The 21847-nt window shown below is 36.9% G+C and overlaps 1 protein-coding gene across 2 annotated transcripts in view; it reads left to right on the top strand.

Moving 5' to 3' along the window:
• Positions 1-373: 373 nt before the first annotated feature.
• The window catches only part of LOC144438469 (nuclear pore complex protein Nup98-Nup96-like), a 36005-nt gene continuing 14531 nt past the window's right edge, over positions 374-21847 (top strand). The window contains exons 1-21 of one of the 2 annotated variants that reach the window (XM_078127499.1): positions 374-424; positions 2670-2779; positions 5100-5191; positions 5812-5850; positions 6274-6465; positions 7466-7606; positions 8660-8805; positions 8994-9101; positions 9356-9524; positions 11321-11544; positions 12122-12262; positions 13036-13180; positions 13890-14087; positions 14566-14632; positions 15114-15219; positions 15619-15759; positions 16103-16311; positions 16728-16811; positions 17578-17933; positions 18417-18670; positions 20993-21145. In XM_078127499.1, coding sequence (XP_077983625.1) covers positions 5140-5191; positions 5812-5850; positions 6274-6465; positions 7466-7606; positions 8660-8805; positions 8994-9101; positions 9356-9524; positions 11321-11544; positions 12122-12262; positions 13036-13180; positions 13890-14087; positions 14566-14632; positions 15114-15219; positions 15619-15759; positions 16103-16311; positions 16728-16811; positions 17578-17933; positions 18417-18670; positions 20993-21145 — 2925 coding nt within the window. In that variant the 5' untranslated portion in view covers positions 374-424; positions 2670-2779; positions 5100-5139. Of the gene's footprint in view, positions 425-2669; positions 2780-5099; positions 5193-5809; positions 5851-6273; positions 6466-7465; positions 7607-8659; positions 8806-8993; positions 9102-9355; positions 9525-11320; positions 11545-12121; positions 12263-13035; positions 13181-13889; positions 14088-14565; positions 14633-15113; positions 15220-15618; positions 15760-16102; positions 16312-16727; positions 16812-17577; positions 17934-18416; positions 18671-20992; positions 21146-21847 lie in introns of both variants that reach the window. The other variant, XM_078127501.1, reaches the window with a different exon arrangement.

Raw genomic sequence — 21847 nt, 5'->3', positions numbered from 1 at the left:
ACACAAATCACGGAAAAATCGACCTTTGTGAATAAGCAAGGACTTTCGCTGATCTTGTGGTGGTGGTGGTGGTGGTGGTGGTGGTGGTGGCGGCGGCGGCGGTGGACAGGGCGATGGCGGTGACAGCGTGCGTGGTGGGCCATCCATGAGTGGTGGCCTGGGTGGTGGTGGCCTGGGTTGTGGTGGAGGTAGGAGCGTTTTTACGACGATCTGTGCTGACGACCACAGAGATGGGTGATCAAAGGCGTCTGCCCAGGATCTGCAAACGACTGCGGCATTTGCTCTCTCGCTCAGGTTCAAATATCTGAGTATCTTGACCAAGACGATGTCAGGCAAATGGCTAAAGTCCTCCATGTTAAAAGTGGAGGTGTACGTACTGTGTCTAAAAATAGAATATGAATCATCGTCACTGTGAACAACACAGGTACATACCTGTTTAGAATGTAAATAAAAGTGACGTCTGCAATGTATTCACTCCGTGGAGGAAGACTTTACTAGTAATACCATTGGCAATTAGTCTAGAGTTCTAAACTTCATTACTAATGCCATTACTAATATGGTATTAGTGAAGTTTTTAACACGTAATACTGTACCAGTTTCGAACTCTAGACTATTGGCAATATACATCACAGGGTTGTTTATTTCTATGGCCTTACCACAGGGGACAAGAAACGTATATACACGAAGATTTACACACATCTTTGACTCCTGTTATGTTCAATTAAGATGTCTTTCGTTTTAACAGCAAATTAAGTATGAGTACACAAAGAGGTGTTCACAACTTCTACCTCTGTAAATATTCGATAATCATGATAAAGCTAGACAAGGTGAATGTTTGTAGAAGATGGCGTGTGGGGTGAGGCTATCATATTACAACTTTGTGCACTCTTTGAAAACAAGCACCGGGAATAAAACATTTAGGGAACGAGCAGAATATACGGGTGGGGGTGGGGGTGGGGGGGGGGCTGAGGAGAAAATGGGGATCACAAAAAATAAGGATGCGAAGGTGGCTATGTAAATTCCAGTGGGCTGAAGGGGGGGGGGGCACGAAAATGGTGCTCATGATTTGCGCCACAATTATGCCTCAGGAGCGGTCATTTACCAAATACAATTGTGCAACATTTCTTGTGGCTTTGCCACAATAATCTTTTAGCACAATTGAACTGATAAGGTTCAGTAGTGCTATTGGCATGGTGCGGTGTCTGTCCGTCTGTCTGTGTGTGTGTGTGTGTGTGTGTGTGTGTGTGTGTGTGTGTGTGTGTGTGTGTGTGTGCGTGCGTGCGTGGACGACCTTAACTCAAAAACCTCCAGACCGATTGCCTTGGTATTTGGTGGGGAGATTACTTTTGGTGTCTGGTTGGGAAATGGTTCAAATGAAAATGATCGCTTCACAGGTATGTGATTTGGGTTAAAAAAAATTTAACTCCAAAACTAATTTATTACTTTTGATATCTATATTTTTTTCTCTTTGCCCATCTTGAATAATGAATGGATGATTATATTCGTTCGTTTCTTGGTGTCTCTATGGAAAGAACATGATACTTTGAATCCTTTTGCAAACACAAAACGGTCACTGACTGTCGCCATAGTAAGCGAACTCCAAACCAGCAGTATTTCGCATAAACTATCCGTAATTTTGTATTATTTTAATAAAAAAGGAAAACTCCAAACCGTCTTTACCTCTAGTTGCTTGTTTAGGTAATTTTGTGATAAAATAATCTTAGTTCCGAAATGACCACCGAAGAGTAATATAGCGGTAAAGGTGAAGGTAAATTTCCAAACAGACGTTTTTTTCCTTCCCAAGTACAACCATATAACCAAGTCCGCGATGAAATTTCAACGTATTTCAATTGATCGTGCTACCCAGTGTTAGTCAAGGTGATAACAATGTCCTCTCCAGATCACAACTTAAATTTGAATTCAGAAAACTAATAACACCGAGAAAAATTTCCTCAAAGTATAATATTGCATGCCATACCATTCCAAAAAAATGTCTTGATCATTATACTAAATATGTTTTATATATATATATATATATATATATATATATATATATATATATATATATATATATATATATATATATATATATATATATATATATATATATATATATATATATATACCCATAGTGATGGGTATAGAAAAAAAAAACATATTTAGTATACCCCCATGAGTATCTGTTTATTTACTGGTTTATTTAATTATTTTATTTGTCCCTATACTTGTCGTTCGTTTGCTTGTTCATTTGTCATTTATTTGATAGTTTATTTATTTATTTATTTATTTGTTTTGTTTTGTTTGTCACACGGTCCCTGGGTTCCCTGCGACTAAGCCAGCGGCAAAGCCTGAGCGATCGATCGATCCGGCTATGGATGGCCTGATCAGAGATATAGATCGGAAGAGATTCAAGAAGGGCGCCCCCAGGAAAGAGTTTGCGAAACGCGGGAACGGTTGTACGCAGGCGTCAAATAAGCACTCTAACTCTCTAACTTTGTTTTAAAAAGTACTTTGCCCCAGTATTCACGCCAACAATGTTCACTTTAGAACTCGTAATTTCAGGACGCAGTAGAATCTTTTGCATTTTGATAGAATCGAAATCATCCACGCTCATTTGATATTTTATTGAACATTGCATGTGTACATTTCTATGTCATCCATTATTTCAGGATTAAAGAATTACCATTATACTAAGGGGTTTTCATTTGGGCTAAATATAAACGCAGCGAGTTAGATCATCAATGGTGGTTGCAACCGGATAAAACCCGATGAAAACTCGGTGAGTTGATGTATAAATACGTCACTTTTCATGTAATATACATTCAGTACCAACAAACTCTGATCTCATATAAGCCACAGCCGTCACCAATTTCTATACGAACTACGAGGTATGTGTTAGTCCACCTGGTCGGCCATGATCTTTGTCAAACTAGCAATAGCATGTCAATGTCGGAAGTGTACGTACGATATGCTATCGACCTTTGCCAGGCTTTGGTGTTTTTACATTTGTTATATTAACAAGCCCTATCTAGTAGAATAGAAACATAACTTTACCATATTATGTTTTTATAAATTATCATTAATATCTTTAAATTGCCAGCACAAACATTTTTCATCGGAACGTATTGACAGCGAGTTAACAAGTGCACGTTGTTTTCAGGGCCAGTGTATGTATTTATGATGACGGTTACAAATGTGTATGTAGTCCTGGTTGCAGACGGCGCACGCGTCAACAAGCAGGACTAGTACTTATGTAGTATCAGAGTAACGCTAAAACAGACAAACGGATATCAAGAATGTCATTTAAAATATTGTCAGTATAACTTCTATTTTAATCAGTGAAACACTGATTATCAACTCGGCAAGGGTACTGAGCGTTTCCTAGGATTTGCACATACACATTACATCCACAGGCACTCAAATCAATGTGTATGATAAAAAAAAAATATGTATGTAAATAAGTCTTATTTACATACATAATCACATATGTATATTTTTTAAACATCATACACATTGATTTGAGTGCCTGTGATTACATCCATGGGTTACTAGAAATTGCTGTCTAATATTTTCTGCCCAAGGAGACTGCAGGAGGTTGTAAAAAACCAGTCGTCTTTGCTACCTGAAGTAAACACTTAAGATTTTCTGCCAAGATTCAAGATTATTGTGTACTTGTATACAGTGCCTTTGCTACTTCACGTAGATAGTGTAGAAGGTCATTATAGTTAGTTTTTGCAGTAGATAATGTAGTCTTGCTGCTAGTTCAGGCTTTTTTCCGTTACGAAAACGAATGAAGTTAGCAGTGAGGGCTTGCCCGAACGACAGTGATGTTCGGTCATGTGTCGTATTGTATCAGAAGAACATCCGAGGTCTAGCAGCTAGACTATAGATAGTGTAGACTTTGAGTTGGTATTGTTCATTTCATAGTTTATTTTCACTATAGGTTATTTTCACTTCATGTTAGTATAGTATAGTTCATTTCAGTTTACTTTCACTTTGTGTTAGTATAGTTCATTTATATTTCATAGTTTACTTTCACTTCATATTAGTATAGATCATTTCATAGTTTACTTTTCTCTTCGTATTAGTATAGATCATTTCATAGTTTACTTTCACTTCGTGTTAGTATAGATCATTTCATAGTTTACTTTCTCTTCGTATTAGTATAGATCATTTCATAGTTTACTTTCACTTCGTATTAGTATAGTTCATTTCATAGTTTACTTTCACTTTGTATTAGTATAGATCATTTCATAGTTTACTTTCACTTCGTATTAGTATAGTTCATTTCATAGTTTATTTTCACTTCGTGTTAGTATAGATCATTTCATAGTTTACTTTCACTTCGTATTAGTATAGATCATTTCATAGTTTACTTTCACTTCGTGTTAGTATAGTTTTTATGATAAAAATTCAGTACATTGTATGTCTCGAATGTAGGTTTGACAGTGTGAAGGTGTGCAGTTCATGAATCGTACAAGGAAAGAAATATTATGATGATCACGTCATTGATGTAATAGAGAAATTAAGTAGAGCTTATGAGGACGAGATGACAAATGAGAAATAGTTCATCAGCATCTAGTTCTTGGCAAAATAGATTAGGCAACACTTCCAAGACATGTGACTTTGATATTTTCAAGTGATGAATTTGGGAAATTTAGTATGGAGGCATTTCTCTATTATTAATCTGTAGGCGCCCTCCAGTGTGCCCTCTAAGCCGATATGACGCGCCACTGACCCACACAATTTCTAGTGACGCACCAAAATTTGGTGTTCCCCCATCTCTTACTATGTGGTGACTCACAAGAAATCCCAGTTTTTCTCATTTTGACTCGCAACAAAATTTGGCTATTGTTAGAGGGCACACTGGCGCCCTCACTCATGAGTCAACCCCTCTCAGATAGGAGGCCAGTGACTTGAGTGAGGGCACAGTGACATGACGTATCTTACAGTCTAATGGTATATGGCTGTTTATCTCCACATACATGTATTACAAAGATGATTAACTCAAAATATTGATGATTTTACTACTCATGGTCATGGAGTTGGACTGTACTATCTACAGTTTTATAATTGGTCGTTTCTTTCCCTTTGAACAGAAACTGCAACTGTACGTGATAGTTTGTGAGAATAATAAAAATGTTTGGAACGCAACAAACGAAGACACCGTTTGGAAGTTCCTTTGGAGGAGGTAAGTGGTGAAGATGTATACTGTCTTTGCATGTGTCTTCAGAGTCATTATGAAGTGTACTAAACTTTGATAGCAATGCCAATAAAACCAAAACAATGTCTAGGAATATTATAATTCATTGATTTATTTATGAGAAGTTCAAATCTCTCCCAATCGTAACATTTTAAATTTTAAATATCTTTTATGATCATGAAATCTATGCAACAAGTTTTAACACCCCCCCCCCCCCCCTGCCTCCTCATCTGTTATAGGGATTCTCAAACCTTAGCAAAAAAAAAAATCACTGCACACATATGTAATAGTACATGTGAAACAGTGTTTTTGCTAAGATTTGGGAACCCCTTTAACAGAGGGGAGAATATCAGGCAAATTTAGTTTGTACTCAAAATACCTCAAGTTGAGCAAACAGGTTTGACCAAATGTAGACATCTACTACATGTAGACGTATGACTATATAATGTTTTATAGATTAGTATCATATCTTATCTATTCATATACCCTCTGTACAGTTATAGAACTAAATATAACCTTTGAGCAGACATGTTTGTTATTCTTCCTTTGCCCATCACTTATTCACCACAATATTTACAAATATATTTCTCTCCTTTTAAAATTAACAGGTGGATTTGGTGCTGGGGCTACAACTCCCTTTGGACAAAGTAAGGATAGTTTTGTGCGTTTAGTAATGAAACCTATGCTGTGTCACTTCTTATATGTTTTCAGTGATCTCCCTAAATCGAGGATATGCCTATGCAATTTACAAAAACAAAAAGTCAGAAATGTTTAATCAAGAAAATTGCTTTACCTATATACTTATAATATTAGCTTATTTCATTAAATGTTCTTTAATATATTTATTACACTTATGTACCCAAATAGAATTGTCAATTTTCTGTAGGTTTTAATAAAGTTATATCTCATCGTATCTTATTATAGTGCTGCAATAACTTGAGATATCCCGTAGTACTGTGTACAGAATACCACTAACCAGTCATACCATGGGCTAGAAGGAGATGACATGATCGTTGCTTGGAACAAGTAAACTAATATTATTATTGTTATTTTCTTTTATTTGAACATAGCTACCGGTACAAGCCTCTTTGGAAGCAAGACACCCGCCGCAACCAACAGCTTTGGAACACCGAATGCATTTGGTGGTACTCAAACCCCAGCCGGCAGTCTGTTTGGTACCTCTACAACTACTACCTCAGCAGGGTCAGGAGGCCTGTTTAGCAATCCAGGTAGTGCCTTAGGAGGCAAACCCACCCAACCAAGTAAGAAAGAAGTCAGTGACCCCCAAAAGGGTGCAATGTAAAGTCACTCTGAAACCAGGAGAAAGCAGTACAAACTATTGGTTTTCAACTCTATACAAACAAGCACCCAAATAATACCCTGTCAGAGACCTAGATTTATGTTTAGTCCCTAAACGTTCTGTGTAAAGTGGTGAATTAAGGTATAACTTTGCATTGCTAAGAAAGCAAGCAAGCAAGCAGCCTGCAGTGTATGTCAGCCACACACCATTTCATGACTTTGTTTATTTACCACTCGCAGTAAACATTATCAGGTCAACAAACTTAACTGCTTTCTCAGTGTTCCCCAGAAAAAAATTTGCATGACATAATAAATGCTTCATAATTTGAATGTAATCTTTTCTGTTTTGCTACATATTACAGGATAGAGGAATCTAATGATCATTTATAACATTGGGGAAGCTGTTTTGTGTTAGCATTCTTGATTTGTATGCATTTAAACCATGTCTCAAACCAATGCTTTGCTTTGATAATACCAATTGCTAGTAATGAATTGCAGTAGACCTGTAAAGTGAAGGGAGCCCTCTAGTGGTAGTCAGTGAAATGTTCATCAGATTAGTACATAGTCTGAAAGATCCAGGTGTTCCTTCCGCTTATATAATGCGTCTCTCACGTACATAGCATTGAGCCTTCGATCTGTCCTGGTTGACAATCCTCATCAGTGTGATGACTGTCAATAGTTACAGCTCATAACAAAACATATTTGTCGTCTTCTGTTGATGATTTTGTAACTAGTGACATAAAACATAAGAGGAGACTGTCACATACAAGGTCTATTCAGCGGGGCTGGAGACCTGCCAGCCAAGACACCAGAGGGCCCTGTCACTGAGATAGGTCTATTCAGTAGAGGTGAAAGCATACCTAACAGGGTTACTAAAATCATAGACAGTGTAGGGGAAACTGTCTATTCTAAAATGGAAGGTTCAGTGTCTCGAAAACTCACATTGTTTATTTCATTTTTCAGGTGGAGGTTTTAACTTTGGGCAACCTAGTACTGCTGGAGGTCTGTTTGGTGGCAGTGCAAGCACAGGTGCACCAAGTGGTCTCTTTGCAACACCAACCTCTTCAGCTGGATTTGGATCTGCCTTTGGTGGGGCTGCAACAGGTTGGTTAACTTTGTATTGGTTATATCAGGCTTTGTGTATGTATGTGTGTGTGTGTGTGTGTGTGTGTGAGAGAGTGTGTGTGTGTGTGTGTGTGTGTGTGTGTGTGTGTGTGTGTGTGTGTGTGTGTGTGTGCACACGCGCGTGCGTGCATGTGCATGTGTGTGTGTGTATGTGTGTGTATGTGTGTACACACAAAAAAATGCTTATGGAATTTATAAATCAGTCCGTCTAGATAGATGTAAAATCTGTCGTTTCGAATAAATATTCTTTTTCAAAGGAAAACTTGGCGAGATACAGAAATGTTAGGTTAAAACCTGAACATATCTGAATGTAATGGAACAAAACGACCATACACATATATGTATGCATGAATACATACAAGTTACAAAACCAACAGCTAACACCTTCAAAAAGAACTTAAAGACATATCTGTTCTCCAGAGCATTCTAACTGTACAGCGCCTCTGAACTCTACATCGTAGTAGAACATGGCACTTTGTAAATTCACTGATTGATTGATTGATTGATTGATTGATTGATTGATTGACAGTGTGTGTATGAGCTAGTTTTTCCATGTATAAGCCATATTAATTATTATTTAATGTTCTTGCCTCTAATATATTGCAATGTGCTATAATAAAAAAAACCATACATCTAGAGACAAGTTGTAATTTGTACTAACATCTGAAAAGCATATTAAAATGGCCATGTGGATTTTTAATTTATAAAACAATTTTATCAGGAGGAAGCTCCTTGAAAAATTAATGTGAAACAACATATGCCAAGTCATTGTGTGTAACAATAAATTGCACAACATTGATAAATGTGTAAACAGAATCACACATTTTTTAGCTATTTGCAATGTATTGAGTTACAAGCACAGGCTTGGTCTATGTTGATTCACATTGATTTTTCAAGTAGGACGCCATGATGAAAGTGTTTTATCAATGAAAATTCCAAAATAAATACCCAATCCTCATCCATATGGCCACTTTAATTTAAGTCACTAGTTTTCTTGATACTTATACTTTCACTGTTCTTGTCAATTTATAGGTACTACATCATTATTCAGTCAGCCTACAGGAGCTGCTACACCGTTTGGTGCTACCGCTGGTGCTACCACTGGGGGCTTATTTGGTGCTGGTACTGGCAGTGCATTTGGTACTAATGCCCCAAATGGAACTACAATTAAATTCAATGTAAGTAATATATAGTTCAGTGGTATGATACGACTCTGGTGATACCTGAAGAGATAGGTCTTGAGAGAATGGCAGAAGGATGTAAAAGACTTAGACTGGCTGGAGATTGAAGGAAGATTGTTCCATTAAGTCAAATCATATGTACCTAAAAGTACGCAGTGGTAATGTTTGATTTCTTTCACCTACAGGCTCCTCAAGGGAATGATACAATGATGAAAAATGGCGTGTCACAGAGTATTAGTACTAAACACCAGTGTATCACTGCTATGAAAGAATATGAAAGCCAGAGCTTGGAGGTAAGATCGAAATCCATTAGTGTTGAATTCAATGCTGTATAGCAATCAATCAATCACCACCATCTCACAACTTAACTTGTGACTTTGTGAATGTAAAATTAATTTCACAATATAAACTTTTCAAAGATAATTCTTGTTCACTCAAATCATTTTTGTGTCTCATTGCCAACCATTTTGCGGAAAGTAACACTTCATGATGACTTTTAAAAGAGTATTACGTAATCAGTTTTTTGTGTTTTTCCTTCTACTTGTAGGAACTGAGATTAGAAGACTATGGAGCCAATCGTAAAGGTCCAGGTACAGGAACTGGTCTCCTTGGTGCAGGGGGTTTGACACAGACAGATAGTAGTAAAGCTGGTGGTTTGTTTGGCCAAAGTACTGCATCTAGTAGTCTATTTGGACAAAATAAGCCATTTGGAACAGGCAAGGGATAGAATATTTTGTGACTATTTGTTTCGTACTCTAGCACTGGATTATTTCTATCCTTTCCTTTCCTTTCTGTTATCTTTTATGTGATTGTTACACAAAGTTTAAAATTCTAAATAGATGCATACTCATATTTACTTGCAAAGCATACACCAGCATTCTCCAAACAAACAAACAAACATACATGAATAGCGCCACCAGTGTCAGATGTGTGATAAATGAGTGAAGTTGAAAATGCTGTAGGAAATGTTGTCTGGTTTCATAGACTCTAGGTAAGTCTATGAATCCTGGTTGATCAAAGGGTATAAAGTTAATGAGTGAACCGGGGAGATGCTATGGCAAATGTTGACAGCTTTCATAGGGTCTCAGAAAGTCTATGAATTCTGTTTGACCAAAATATTGCTTTGTAGCCATAATTTGGTGTTACTAGGAGAGAGCATCATCACAATTGCAAAGGAAATATTGCCTGAAATTTCCACCATAAACAAAAAAGGCATTTAGTTCTGTTAAATGTTGATTCTTTCACTGTGAAGTAAACTAGCAAATAGTTTCCTTTCGTGCATAAATTAAGAGCACACCTCATTGTGATACCAAGAGGCAACAATCTTGATTGTTATAATCACATTGTCTCCATGACAACAGATGTTTACATCAGATACAGACCCTCACTGACATCAACTAAAACCTCTATTAACTTCTGTCTAATAATATTCTTTTGTATTTCTAACTTTCACATCTTGAAACTCTCTTGGCTGAATTAATATAATAAGGCACTATCAGTTAAATTCTTTGTTTGTCGTCGGTGTGCAGGTAGGTTTGTCGGTAGATTTAGAAAAAACAAACAGATTTCATTTTGCTCAAAATTTCTGCACAAGGCCGTATTTCATACAATTGTAAATGGAAAGACTGTTTTCAGAATAACTACACATATTTCTAAATAGTTGTTTAAGACAATCAAACTTTGACATTTGCATTTCACCAGTGTAGTTAATTTAGGTACAATTTACAAACAGAAAATTAGTCAACAGAAAAGTGAATTTTACATGACTTGCTAGCATTATTTTTTTTCTGTGTTTGTTTATTTGCCTGTCTGTCTGCCTGGTAGGTTTTGGGGAAATTCAAGGACGGCAAACAAACTATTTAATCCTTGGAGCCTAATCTTGAATATGTAGACTAAAACAGCAGTAAAGAAAGGCACTAAAACTAAGGAATAAAAATTAAAACTCAATAAACAAATCATAGATATACTTATTTGGTTTGAAAAATGTTATTACTTTTTTTGCCAAAGTGCTTCAGTTACTTTACTGGTCATGTTGGTATGATATTTTGTGTCGTTCTTTGGCATAAAAGTTGTTCAATGCAATATGATTGAGTAGACGATATGTAAATCAGGTCTGTAGGTATGTAGTTTTGGTCACAAGACTGAAACTTGAAAACTGCTGCATAGATAGGGCCAGTATTTTGGTTGAGACATCATTGGGATGGGTTGAGTTTCATAAGGTCTATAACATGGTGCCATGTATGTAATATGTAATTTCATGAGTTCAAAATCATTCTGCTTTACATCTTGGGACCTCATGTAGAAGAGTCCACTCACTTGTAAATGATACACATCGAATGTATGCTAGGGAGTCTAACCATATTCCTATTCATAACCTGAACTCCCTAGCTAGAACAAAAATGTGTATTGTATAGTTGGTCCACTCTTCTACATTCTGTCCATATCTTAGAATATAGATTTTTTACACCGGTTGATAAATAATAAGCATGGTTCATTCCATTGTTTATGGTAGGAGGTACAACATCATTTGGACAAAACCCAGCTACAACCAGTTTATTTGGAGCAGCCAACCAACAGCAGCAACAACAACAACAACAACAGCAGCAGCAACAACAACAACAACAAACAGCTGGGGGATTATTTGGTGCTAAGCCAACTGGTTTTGGTACAGGTACTGGTACCTCATTGTTTGGTGGCACAAGTACCACAGGGTTTGGAGGTCAAACACAACAGAAGGTATGTGCCAGTTTTTCATCTCCGGATCTTTGGGGGATGTTAAATTAGATCTATTTGATTTCCACAGGATTTTGTTATAGATTACTGTCGAAAATTGTGGTTGAGTACATCAAATGAGATTCATATTTTTAACCATCTTTTCAACAATCATGCTGCTAGAGCTCTAGACACTCATCCAGTTGCTGAATAGGCTTTGACAAGAATTAGTGTAGATCTGAAGTAGAAGTAGAAGTTTACAGTGAAACACATTGTGTTTCTCAAAGAACAATGTTAGTCCTCCAACCCAACCCAACCCCAACCCAACTCAACCCAACCCAACCCAACCAAACCAACACAACCCACCCCACCCCACCCCACCCCAACCCAACTCAACCCAACCCAACCCAACCCAACCCAACCCAACCCAACCCAACAAAAACAAAACAAAACAAGAGCTGATTGTTCACCATACAGCGAGTGATTCCAATGTTGTCCTCATTACTTTCACCAGGACTTCATTCAAAACACTTCAATTGTACATGACTTAGCAGTGCTGAATGACTTTCACAAATTTTGGTACATTTTTTTCCCCTGACAGAGTTTATTTGGGCAGCCTACAAATCCAACCCAAACTGGTGGTATATTTGGAACAGCACAACCCACTGCAACCACTGGCTTCGGTACCAACACACCAGCACCTTTTGGTGCAACACCAGGGTTTGGACAACCAACAGCTACAGTAAGTCGAGTTGTTTCATTATTATATTCCAGCAAGTGTTGAACATAATTTAAACTTTCATTATTCGGAATTGTGTGATTTGTATCTTGTTCCAGAATAACAATCAAAGTGTGTACATGTACATGTTAGCAATCAAAGTGTGTACATGTACATGTTAGCAATCAAAGTGTGTACATGTACATGTTAGCAATCAAAGTGTGTACATGTACATGTTAGCAATCAAAGTGTGTACATGTACATGTTAGCAATCAAAGTGTGTACATGTACATGTTAGCAATCAAAGTGTGTACATGTGCATGTTAGCAATCAAAGTGTGTACATGTGCATGTTAGCCATGTGGTGAACAACTTACTTTCAAGTTTATCCCCCCCCAAAAAAAAAAAAAAAAAAAAAAAAATCTTAGTGTGGAAGTCATCAGAAAAATTTGGTATGGAATTGATCAGAATATACCTTTGATTTTAACTATGTATGATATTTATTGTGTTTGTGGTTAATTTGTCCATTCTCTTTGAGTTTGTGATTGTTTCCATGTCAAAACATCAAGCAAGAGAAAATTCAGTGTCATTTGTAAACAAACTTGGTTCTCGTCAACATCCACTCATCTTGTTTGACAAAGTTATTATGTAAAGTAACCAAAAAAAAATGGTCAATCTGTCCCATTTACTTAGTTTACCAAGAAGCATCTAAAGTATAATTCAGTATGTCTCAGTAAATTTATAGTATAGTGGTAGAACGTGATAATAAAAACAATGTTTATCGCTTTTGTCTTCTAGGGTGGTCTATTTGGCAATAAAACTGGTGGTTTTGGTACAACCACCACATCAAGTGGGCTGACGTTTGGTAGTACAACAGGTGGACTGTTTGGTGGTACAAGCAAACCAGGTGTTGGACTCAGTCTTGGTGGTACAACTGGTCTTAGTAAGTACAGATACGTTTAGAAGTCTTGAGGATGCTACTGGCCTTAGTAAATATAAAGAAATTCAGATCTGTTGTGTATGTGTGTCAAGTTTATCAAATTGCTGTTGTCTTAGAATGCACCAAATGATATGAATGTTGTAGAATGTCGTGTTTTGACAGTTGCCATAATGATAGGCATGCTTTCAGTAATGTAGATGTTCAAGTAAGGTGTCTTTTAATCTAATCTAATCTAATCTAATCTAGTCTAATCTAATTTTCTTATATAGCTATTCCATAAAGCTATCACAATGCGCTTTCCAAAGCACAGAAACATGAGTAAAAAACAGAATCAAGCAAAAGTCTTGTTGTAGAAATAGGTCTTTTACCTAGACAGTTGCCATAGTGACATGTATGTTTTCAGTAAATGTTCAAGAGTAGGCTAGGGCGTCTTCTACCTTGACAGGTTCCATAGTGATATGTATGTTTTCAGTTGACGTTCAAATCAGACTGTCGGTAGGGTGTCTTTTATCTCTACCTTTACAGTTGCCATAGTGATATGTATATTTTCAGTAGATGTTCAGATCAGACTATCGGTAGGGCTTCTCCTATCTTGACGATTGCCATAGTGATATGTATGTTTTCAGTTAATATTCAAGATCTGACCAAACTAGGGGTTCGTTTACCTTGGTTACTATTGATTGATTGAAATACTATCTCTTTATTTGAACAGCGTCAGGTTTTGGTACAGGAACTCAGGCTACTAGTCTGTTTGGTAACAAACCTGCCACTGGTTTTGGTACGACAACAGGACTAGCAACGAGTGGTCTGAGTACAGGCCTTGGTACCGGACTGTCTACTGGAACAACTGGATCCTTATTTGGTAATACTGGCAAGCTGAATACAGGACTAGGAACATTTGGTGGAACCAGTAAGTAGTGTTTTCATCAAACCATACAAGCCAGTAACTCATTCATAATGAACATGTCCAGTACATTTTTAATGCTTACATATATAGATATGGACTGACAACTGTGACAGTATGTCCTGCTAGAGGTTGTATGCATGTAGTAACTGTAGGTGATTCCATTAATGCATCGTAAAGAAAAGAGGTGAATACAGCGTTGTAGTATTTTAAATATAGGTATGTAGGTAAATTCTGATACTAGGCTATTTTGCTGAAGACTTAATTTTGCTTATGTCGCTGGAAAACAAAAACGCGAGTAAAAAGCTTTCTTGTACATGAACACAATGTACCAGTCTGATAAATATTTAAAAATTGGTCTTTGAAAACTAGCTTAAAAGTGTAAAATTGTCAAATCTTTTGGTGGCGAAAATATCTAAGTTTACAGAATATGTATAAATGTGTTTGTTGTTACCAATAAACATTGCTTATGTCTTTCTACTAGCTGGACTTGGTCTTGGTGCTGGAACAGGACTTGGTGTTAGTGCCACACCTGCTAGCAGTCTAGGAACGTAAGTATACAATGGACTTGTTTAATATGAAATTATCCTTTTCATTTTTCATCAATGAGAGATTTTCCCATTTGTCAAACAAGATGGTTTCTCCTTGAATTTTGTAGTAATCTTATGTTACTGATTTCTGATTTTGTAAGTAGGGTTATTTAATTTTGAACAACTGCAGTTTGATATGCAATTCGCGCTCTTAAAATTGAGTGGCTAGGGTCGATCAGTTTACTCAAAACTATTTTCTAGTATTTCACCCACAACTACAACTTAAATCATTTTTCTTTTTTGGATGTTAATGTTAACTTGTTATCTGTATGTTTATCTCTTTTGTGGAAATGAATGTCAATTCAGTTCAGTTCAATAACTGTGTATTTAGCTTTGGCGTATTCAATCTTCTGAATATAGACCTGTGTATTATTCCCCACCTAATGGCATGTTATGATTTAGTGTCCTATACTCATTCCCTAGTGTATATTGTATTTTCCAGAGACCCCGGTACTGCAGTGGCCCAGCAAGCCCAGCTACAACAACAGCTTTTAGCATTAGCAAGTTCACCATTTGGAGATTCTCCTCTGTTTAGAAACACAACACAGGTAAGAAATATATAGTAAAATTGTCTGTCTGTCTGTCTGTCTGTCTGTCTGTCTGTCTGTCTGTCTGTCTGTCTGTCTGTCTGTCTGTCTGTCTGTCTGTCTGTTTCTGTGTCTGTTTCTGTGTCTGTCTATCTGTCTGTCTGTCTGTCTCTGTCTGTCTGTCTGTCTGTCTGTCTGTCTGTCTGTCTGTCCATGCCCCACCAGATCTCTGACATAGGCAAAAAAATAGTTGGCCATGTGCCCAACGAATACATATGTACATACACATTTAGTATCAGCTTTGGGATCCTAGAGGTACATGCTAAGATATATGAGTTTATGTATTACATTTTGAACTATTAGAATTTTTACCACACTACTAAAATTTCATTGATTGTCTTATCTTTTCTCTGCTTATAGGACTCTGCCAAGAAAGATGAGTTATTGAAGCCTACCAGTACAGCAGCACAGAAAGCCATGTTAACACCATCACATTACAAAGTGTCTGTCAGACCCAGTGCCAAAATCAAACCAAAACCACTCTACTCTCTAGCTGGAAAGGTAAATATTGTCCCGGTTCTGAACTCTCTCTCTCAGCGACTAGATTTTCCTGTGTAATTAGCTCAAGTTATTTGAAGAATTAACCTAGAATTTTTCAGCATTGAAATAAACAGATGTTATGATTACCCAGATATCCATTGACCACACACACCCTGTCACCTCCCATGTGGTTTCTATGACTACAAATTTCTACAAATATTTTCAAATTTCACGATCCAATTATGGGCTTTAAGTTGATATTGTTTTTGAATATAATAGAAACAAGCCTGGTTAAAGCAAAATTCACCAGTCTTCCTGACTTCAACTAGAACGAAAAACTTTATCTGAAATTTTGTCTCTGCAGCAACAGTTATTTGATGGAATAGACGATGAAGACACCGCCCTCAATGCCGACACATTTATCCCAAGGAAAAACATCAAGAAACTTATCATCAAGAATAGATCACCACAAAGAGATTCACCACTACGGTCTCCCAGTCAAAATGACGAAGATTTAAACGCTCCTCCATCCATCTATCCTGAACCTACATCATCCCTTAGTGATAAAATTGGGTATGTATACATTTAGTTCTATTGTGAATGGACGCCATCACTTTATAGTGATCAAAGTTTGTGCGTACACACTAAGTTTTCCACAGTACAGACGCCATCACTCGATGATGAAAGTTTGTGCGTACACACTAATTTTTCCACAGAACAGACGCCATCACTCAATGATGAAAGTTTGTGCGTACACACTAAGTTTTCCACAGAACAGACGCCATCACTCAATGATGAAAGTTTGTGCGTACACACTAAGTTTTCCACAGAACAGACGCCATCACTCGATGATGAAAGTTTGTGCGTACACACTAAGTTTTCCACAGTATTAATCAAACATGCCATTAGAAGTATACATCTGTATATTAGTACACAAAAAATTAAACTTAGAAATTCCAGCTTTTCATTGATGATATTTTCGTTGACAGAATACCAGTTTCTGAAGACAGTGATAGAGGTGAGACGCCGGGAGATTTCCTCAAAGGATCCAAACCAGTTGAAATTCCATCCAAGTAAGATCATTTTTTACGTACTATTTACGGTAACAAAACTGACATATACCGGTAATTGATTACATCCATGCATGTGTGTGTGTGGAATAACGAAAAAAAAGAGTAAAAAGTCTACTTGTAACTGTTAATACAAACTGAAGAGTTTAATAATGTTACATGTAATTTGGAAGTACTGTATACACTTTGTACATGTTTAGTATGACATAGAGTAATATAACTGATACTGAAATTGAAGACTAATGGTGTGTATTTTAAAAGCAAATGACTCCCACTGTACAATGTGAATTCCATAAATGGTAATTATGAAATCTTACACATCCTGAGTCAATATTGAAATTGTTTCCACTTTGAACATCTTAGCAAAAGAGTATTCAGAACTTGGTGTGTGAAAGTTGTTGATAATATAGTCCCTAAATAGTAGTAAAATCTTCCAGAACTTGTTTGTTGTATGAACATGTGTTGCTTGTGTAATCTTTTGTACATATGCAGTCTTTCCTAAGGTGAGTCTTACAAGAGACTGTGCGATAGGACCCAGTACAAGTGAGTAGGGTCCTATGGCCACAAACTCTGAACCCACGAGGGATGGCCCTACATTTTGTAACTTGACTTCTTGCGAGACAGGTGTTTATATACTTAAAGAACTATCCAGTATAAATATAGATTACTATCACACTGCTATCGTACTCACCAATATTCATCGACTTTTTCTTAGAACTAGAGATCAAAACTTACCAATATATATATTCAATTCTCCCCTTTGTCTTAGGACTGGAGGGCAGACCGATCTTGATTGTACCATCGGAGAACTAAATGCTAAAAATAGTCAAAAGCCACAACCAAAGCAAACTGACATTGATTCAAGCCTTGATGAGACGATAGAATCACAACCTACTGAAGACAATGATGATGATGACGATGATCTTGACACAGAACCTCATCCAGCTGGTATTGTACTTCGAAGATCCGGGTATTTCACCATTCCATCCATGGATGAACTCGCAGATATGATAGATGAAAATGGAGATTGTTTTGTGGAAGACTTTGCCATCGGGAGAGAAAAATATGGAAGTGTTTTCTTCCCAGGAGTAACGAATGTAGCGAATTTAAATCTGGATGAAATAGGTAAGTGAATATATTTTATTTAAACATCAATGAATGATTTGAGAAGAGTTTGACATAATGTAATCTTTGGTATTTTAAAGTATAGATCTTAATTTTCATAGTTATGGCTGTACATAATATTTATGTAGTTCGGCACATTATTTCAGTCTGTATGTTTGTCAATTTATACTAACATCCATTGCTACATCATGTATCGTGCAGCTATAGGACACATTTTGAGAGATTTTTCAGATCATTACATTGTAAAAAGTAGTTCCCCAGTGTATAGTGGAGACTTTTCCGTCCCCCAACTTGTCATTCTGAAAATTAGACAAGTAATTTATTTTGTAAATATTGACAAACTCAGAGAAAAGAAACTGATTCAAAATGTGTCAGAATATATGCCAGGGATTTATATTTTGGTAAGTTTCTTCTTTTCTATTGATTTTCAAACGTGTATTCAAACACAAAGTAGATTTACATACTCGCATTTCACTTTTACAGTTCATATTCGTCGTAAGGAGATCACACTCTACCCGGACGAAACAGCCAAGCCAGTTGTTGGAGAAGGACTGAACAAGAGAGCTGAGGTTACGTTGGATTGTACCTGGCCCAACGATAAATCAACACGTCGACCAATCAGGAGTCCAGACAGGTTACAAACAATTGGATATGCTGATAAGTTAGAGTTAGCCACAATTAAACTTGGCGCCAAGTTTAAAGAATACAGACCAGACACAGGATCTTGGGTGTTCCAGGTAAGAAACTGGTAGACACACGTTATTAGATATTTACTTCCCTTTGCCAGAGACCGAAAAGAAAACAAAACGTACATATCAAGTGAGGAAAAGGAATTAGTTAAGTAAACACATGAAAAGTAAATAAATAATAAATTTAAACTTCTGGCTAGACCACAAAAACAGTTTGTTCAAACTAGTCAGGTTTGTGGCCCAAGGAAAATATAAACAGTAATATATACATACAGTGGGCCCTCGCTAACTCGCGCCTCGGTAAGTCGCGGATTCGGCTAAGTCGCGGATGTCACCTTGGATCCCATTTTTTCTTTAGTTTTCCTATTGTTTTCGGAACTCCTCTCTGTGTATTTTTTTAAACAAATGGCACGCCTGCCAATTTCAAACTCGTTGGTGTTTCGATGAAGAGGTGTCGCGGTTCGACTTTGATGTTAGCAATCGCCTTCTATTTATTCGGACTGCCTCACATTCACAAGTTCCTTATGCACTTCTCGGCTAGTCAACAAGCACGTCGACCATTTTCGTCTGGCTGGTGAACGGTGCATTGATCGTGTTAGATTCGAGTTGCAGGATACGTCAGTCGAATTCGAACATTGTCAAAAAAAAACAAATTAAAAACTAAAGATTGTCTCGCATTAATATATCGTTTGATTTGATTGATTTAGAAGTCACCTAAAAACGTTTTGTTTCTTCAAAATTTTGAGGAAAACGTCATTTATATAACGAAATTTCGGTCTACGAATAACTGAATACGTTCATCACTTGCGTCTCTATGTTTATATATCTACCGACATCATACATCTCGCCACGTGTTGCCGAACCTTGCGATTTCTCAACTCAACCCCATCATTTAGGAATGTTACTGTACTGAGAAACATAAAAAATTAGTTGTTGTTTTAGAATATATAAAACAAATCCCGTTATTCGATGATATAAAAGTCACAACTGCACTTCCGCAACCCGGAAATTCAACAGCATTTCTTGGCCCTACCATGGCCACCAGGCGTGAGCTTGTAAGTTGTACTGTTAGTTTGTCGACCGTGCACAAAACAAAAAAGAAAGTCTAGCCGCGATTGATGCTTTGAGAGTCACACAATAATCTTCCTCGAAGATTTAGTTAACCCGGGACTGTTACAATATAACGTCCATGCGTCCATCACAATAAATTTCGAATACATACCGTCATGTTCGTGAACTGAAAAGATTTACCCTGGATTTACTGAATATTGAAACTTTGATTTCATGCGTATCTTATTGGTTTTTTATGAATATCGCCCATGAACTTGCACTAATAAAAACATGTACAGTACTAGTTTCATCTGCACATTACTGAAGAATGAAGAAAAGCTGAGGTGTGACGTGTGTTAATGTGTGGTTATGAATATATAATGAGCACCTCGCTAAGTCGCGGCCCTCGCTAAGTCGCGGGTTTCTTGATGGACCCGGACACCCGCGAGTTAGCGAGGGTCTACTGTATAACAACTAAACAAAGGCGAAAAAAAAAGCAAAAAAAACAAAAACAAAAAAAACTAAAAAAACCAACAAAAAACAACCACAAACAAAGCATATGCATGAAATGCAAATTTCTTGATACAAATAATTATGCCTGTTGAATATATAGAAGGGGTAAACGAGAGTTTATAACTTTATTGAGTAGCAAAATTACACCATACTGTAGTAATGCAGAGAAGAATGATCAAGGTGAAAATATTTTACCCATAGTGCAGTAAATTTCCTGGAGAAGTTGATACCCCAATAAAAGCTGAGTCAGATTTTAGAGAAATATGCCCATGGCTGCATCTCCACAAATTTTGAAAATGCCATACTATTCTGTCAAAGGCTGCATTGACGTTTTGAGCTGATCACAGCTGAATTCTGTATATGACCTCATGGTATACACTGGCGGACTTGATTTGTGTTTAGTAAAAGTTCTTGAAGCTGGTGATAATGTATACATATACAGTAACACACACATTATAACGCAAAGCAGGCCTATGCAATATATAGTAATATGTATGTGTGGACCTGCTATACCCATCATTTCCAGTGTAGGACACAGCAGTGCTTCATGCACTAGTAGTAACATAGCAAAGGTAATACCCCCAGGGACACACAGACAGGAAGAACAGCGCCCTCACCGTCGATTGTACAAAAGACTATTCATGTCTCGTCGAGTAAATGATAGATGTCCCAACATAAACCATGGCATCTATCAGGAAACAACACTCTAAAGTATGCAAACACTCATTTAGGGTTACTCTTCTTAGAATTTGTGTTCTTTTAGATTTCTCTTTTCTCAATCATTGTAATCTACTCTTTATTCTGTAGGTTCCACATTTTTCAAAATATGCTCTCGAAGACAGCGATGAAGAGGAAGAGGCTGCAATGCTGCAAAAACAGCAGCAGAAAGGAAGCAGTCTGCAGCAACAGCAGCAGTTGCAACAACAGAGGTTACAGCAGCAGCAGCAACAACAGTTGAAGGTATTGTGAAATGGTTGTGGCTGTGACTGTGACACTTACAAGCTCTTTGTACAGAAGTAGAAGTCCCAGATAACAGTGGGGTTATTCTATGTACTGAGCTGAAAGTAGCAGAATATGTTGCGTGCTACTCATCTGTCATTCTGTTGTGTATATGGAAAGTATGTTGTGTCTACAGAGAGTTAAAGTGCAATATATGGGATAGCATATAAACTACATTTAGTTTTGAAAAAAATAATAATAATAATAATACTTTATTGTTATTTGTATTCGTACAATGACATTTGTAGTGGTTCTGCGAAAAAAGTGCCATCTAGCCATGTAGTGGCACCATTGTATTTTGTATTGCCATACTCGTGACGATAATGATGACAAATTGCTAACAATGAATTGCGAGACCTTCCAAGTAGGTTATTTACTGTTACTGAATTTGAGTGACACTGGCAACAACCCCCCATGGAAATAAATGGGGTGTGAAGTGACAATCCTCTTTTTCTCAAAATCTTGAAAATTTTCAAGTTGCACTGTGATGAAATAGATACGACAAAGCTGTTTTTTGAAATTTAAGTTTGAAATATCTTTGCAGCTGATTTTTTAAATAAAAATCACAAATTTACCATTTTAAACATATACTGGAGTATGTAATGAACATTTAGTAAAATTAAAATAGTGGACGCAAAAATCACTAGGGTTGCCACCATCTCT

Source organism: Glandiceps talaboti, chromosome 8 (assembly GCF_964340395.1).
Source record: "Glandiceps talaboti chromosome 8, keGlaTala1.1, whole genome shotgun sequence".
Classification (NCBI taxonomy): Eukaryota; Metazoa; Hemichordata; class Enteropneusta; family Spengelidae; genus Glandiceps; species Glandiceps talaboti.
The sequence above is the reverse complement of the archived record's forward strand: the minus strand, read 5'-3'. Positions and strand labels throughout refer to the sequence as shown.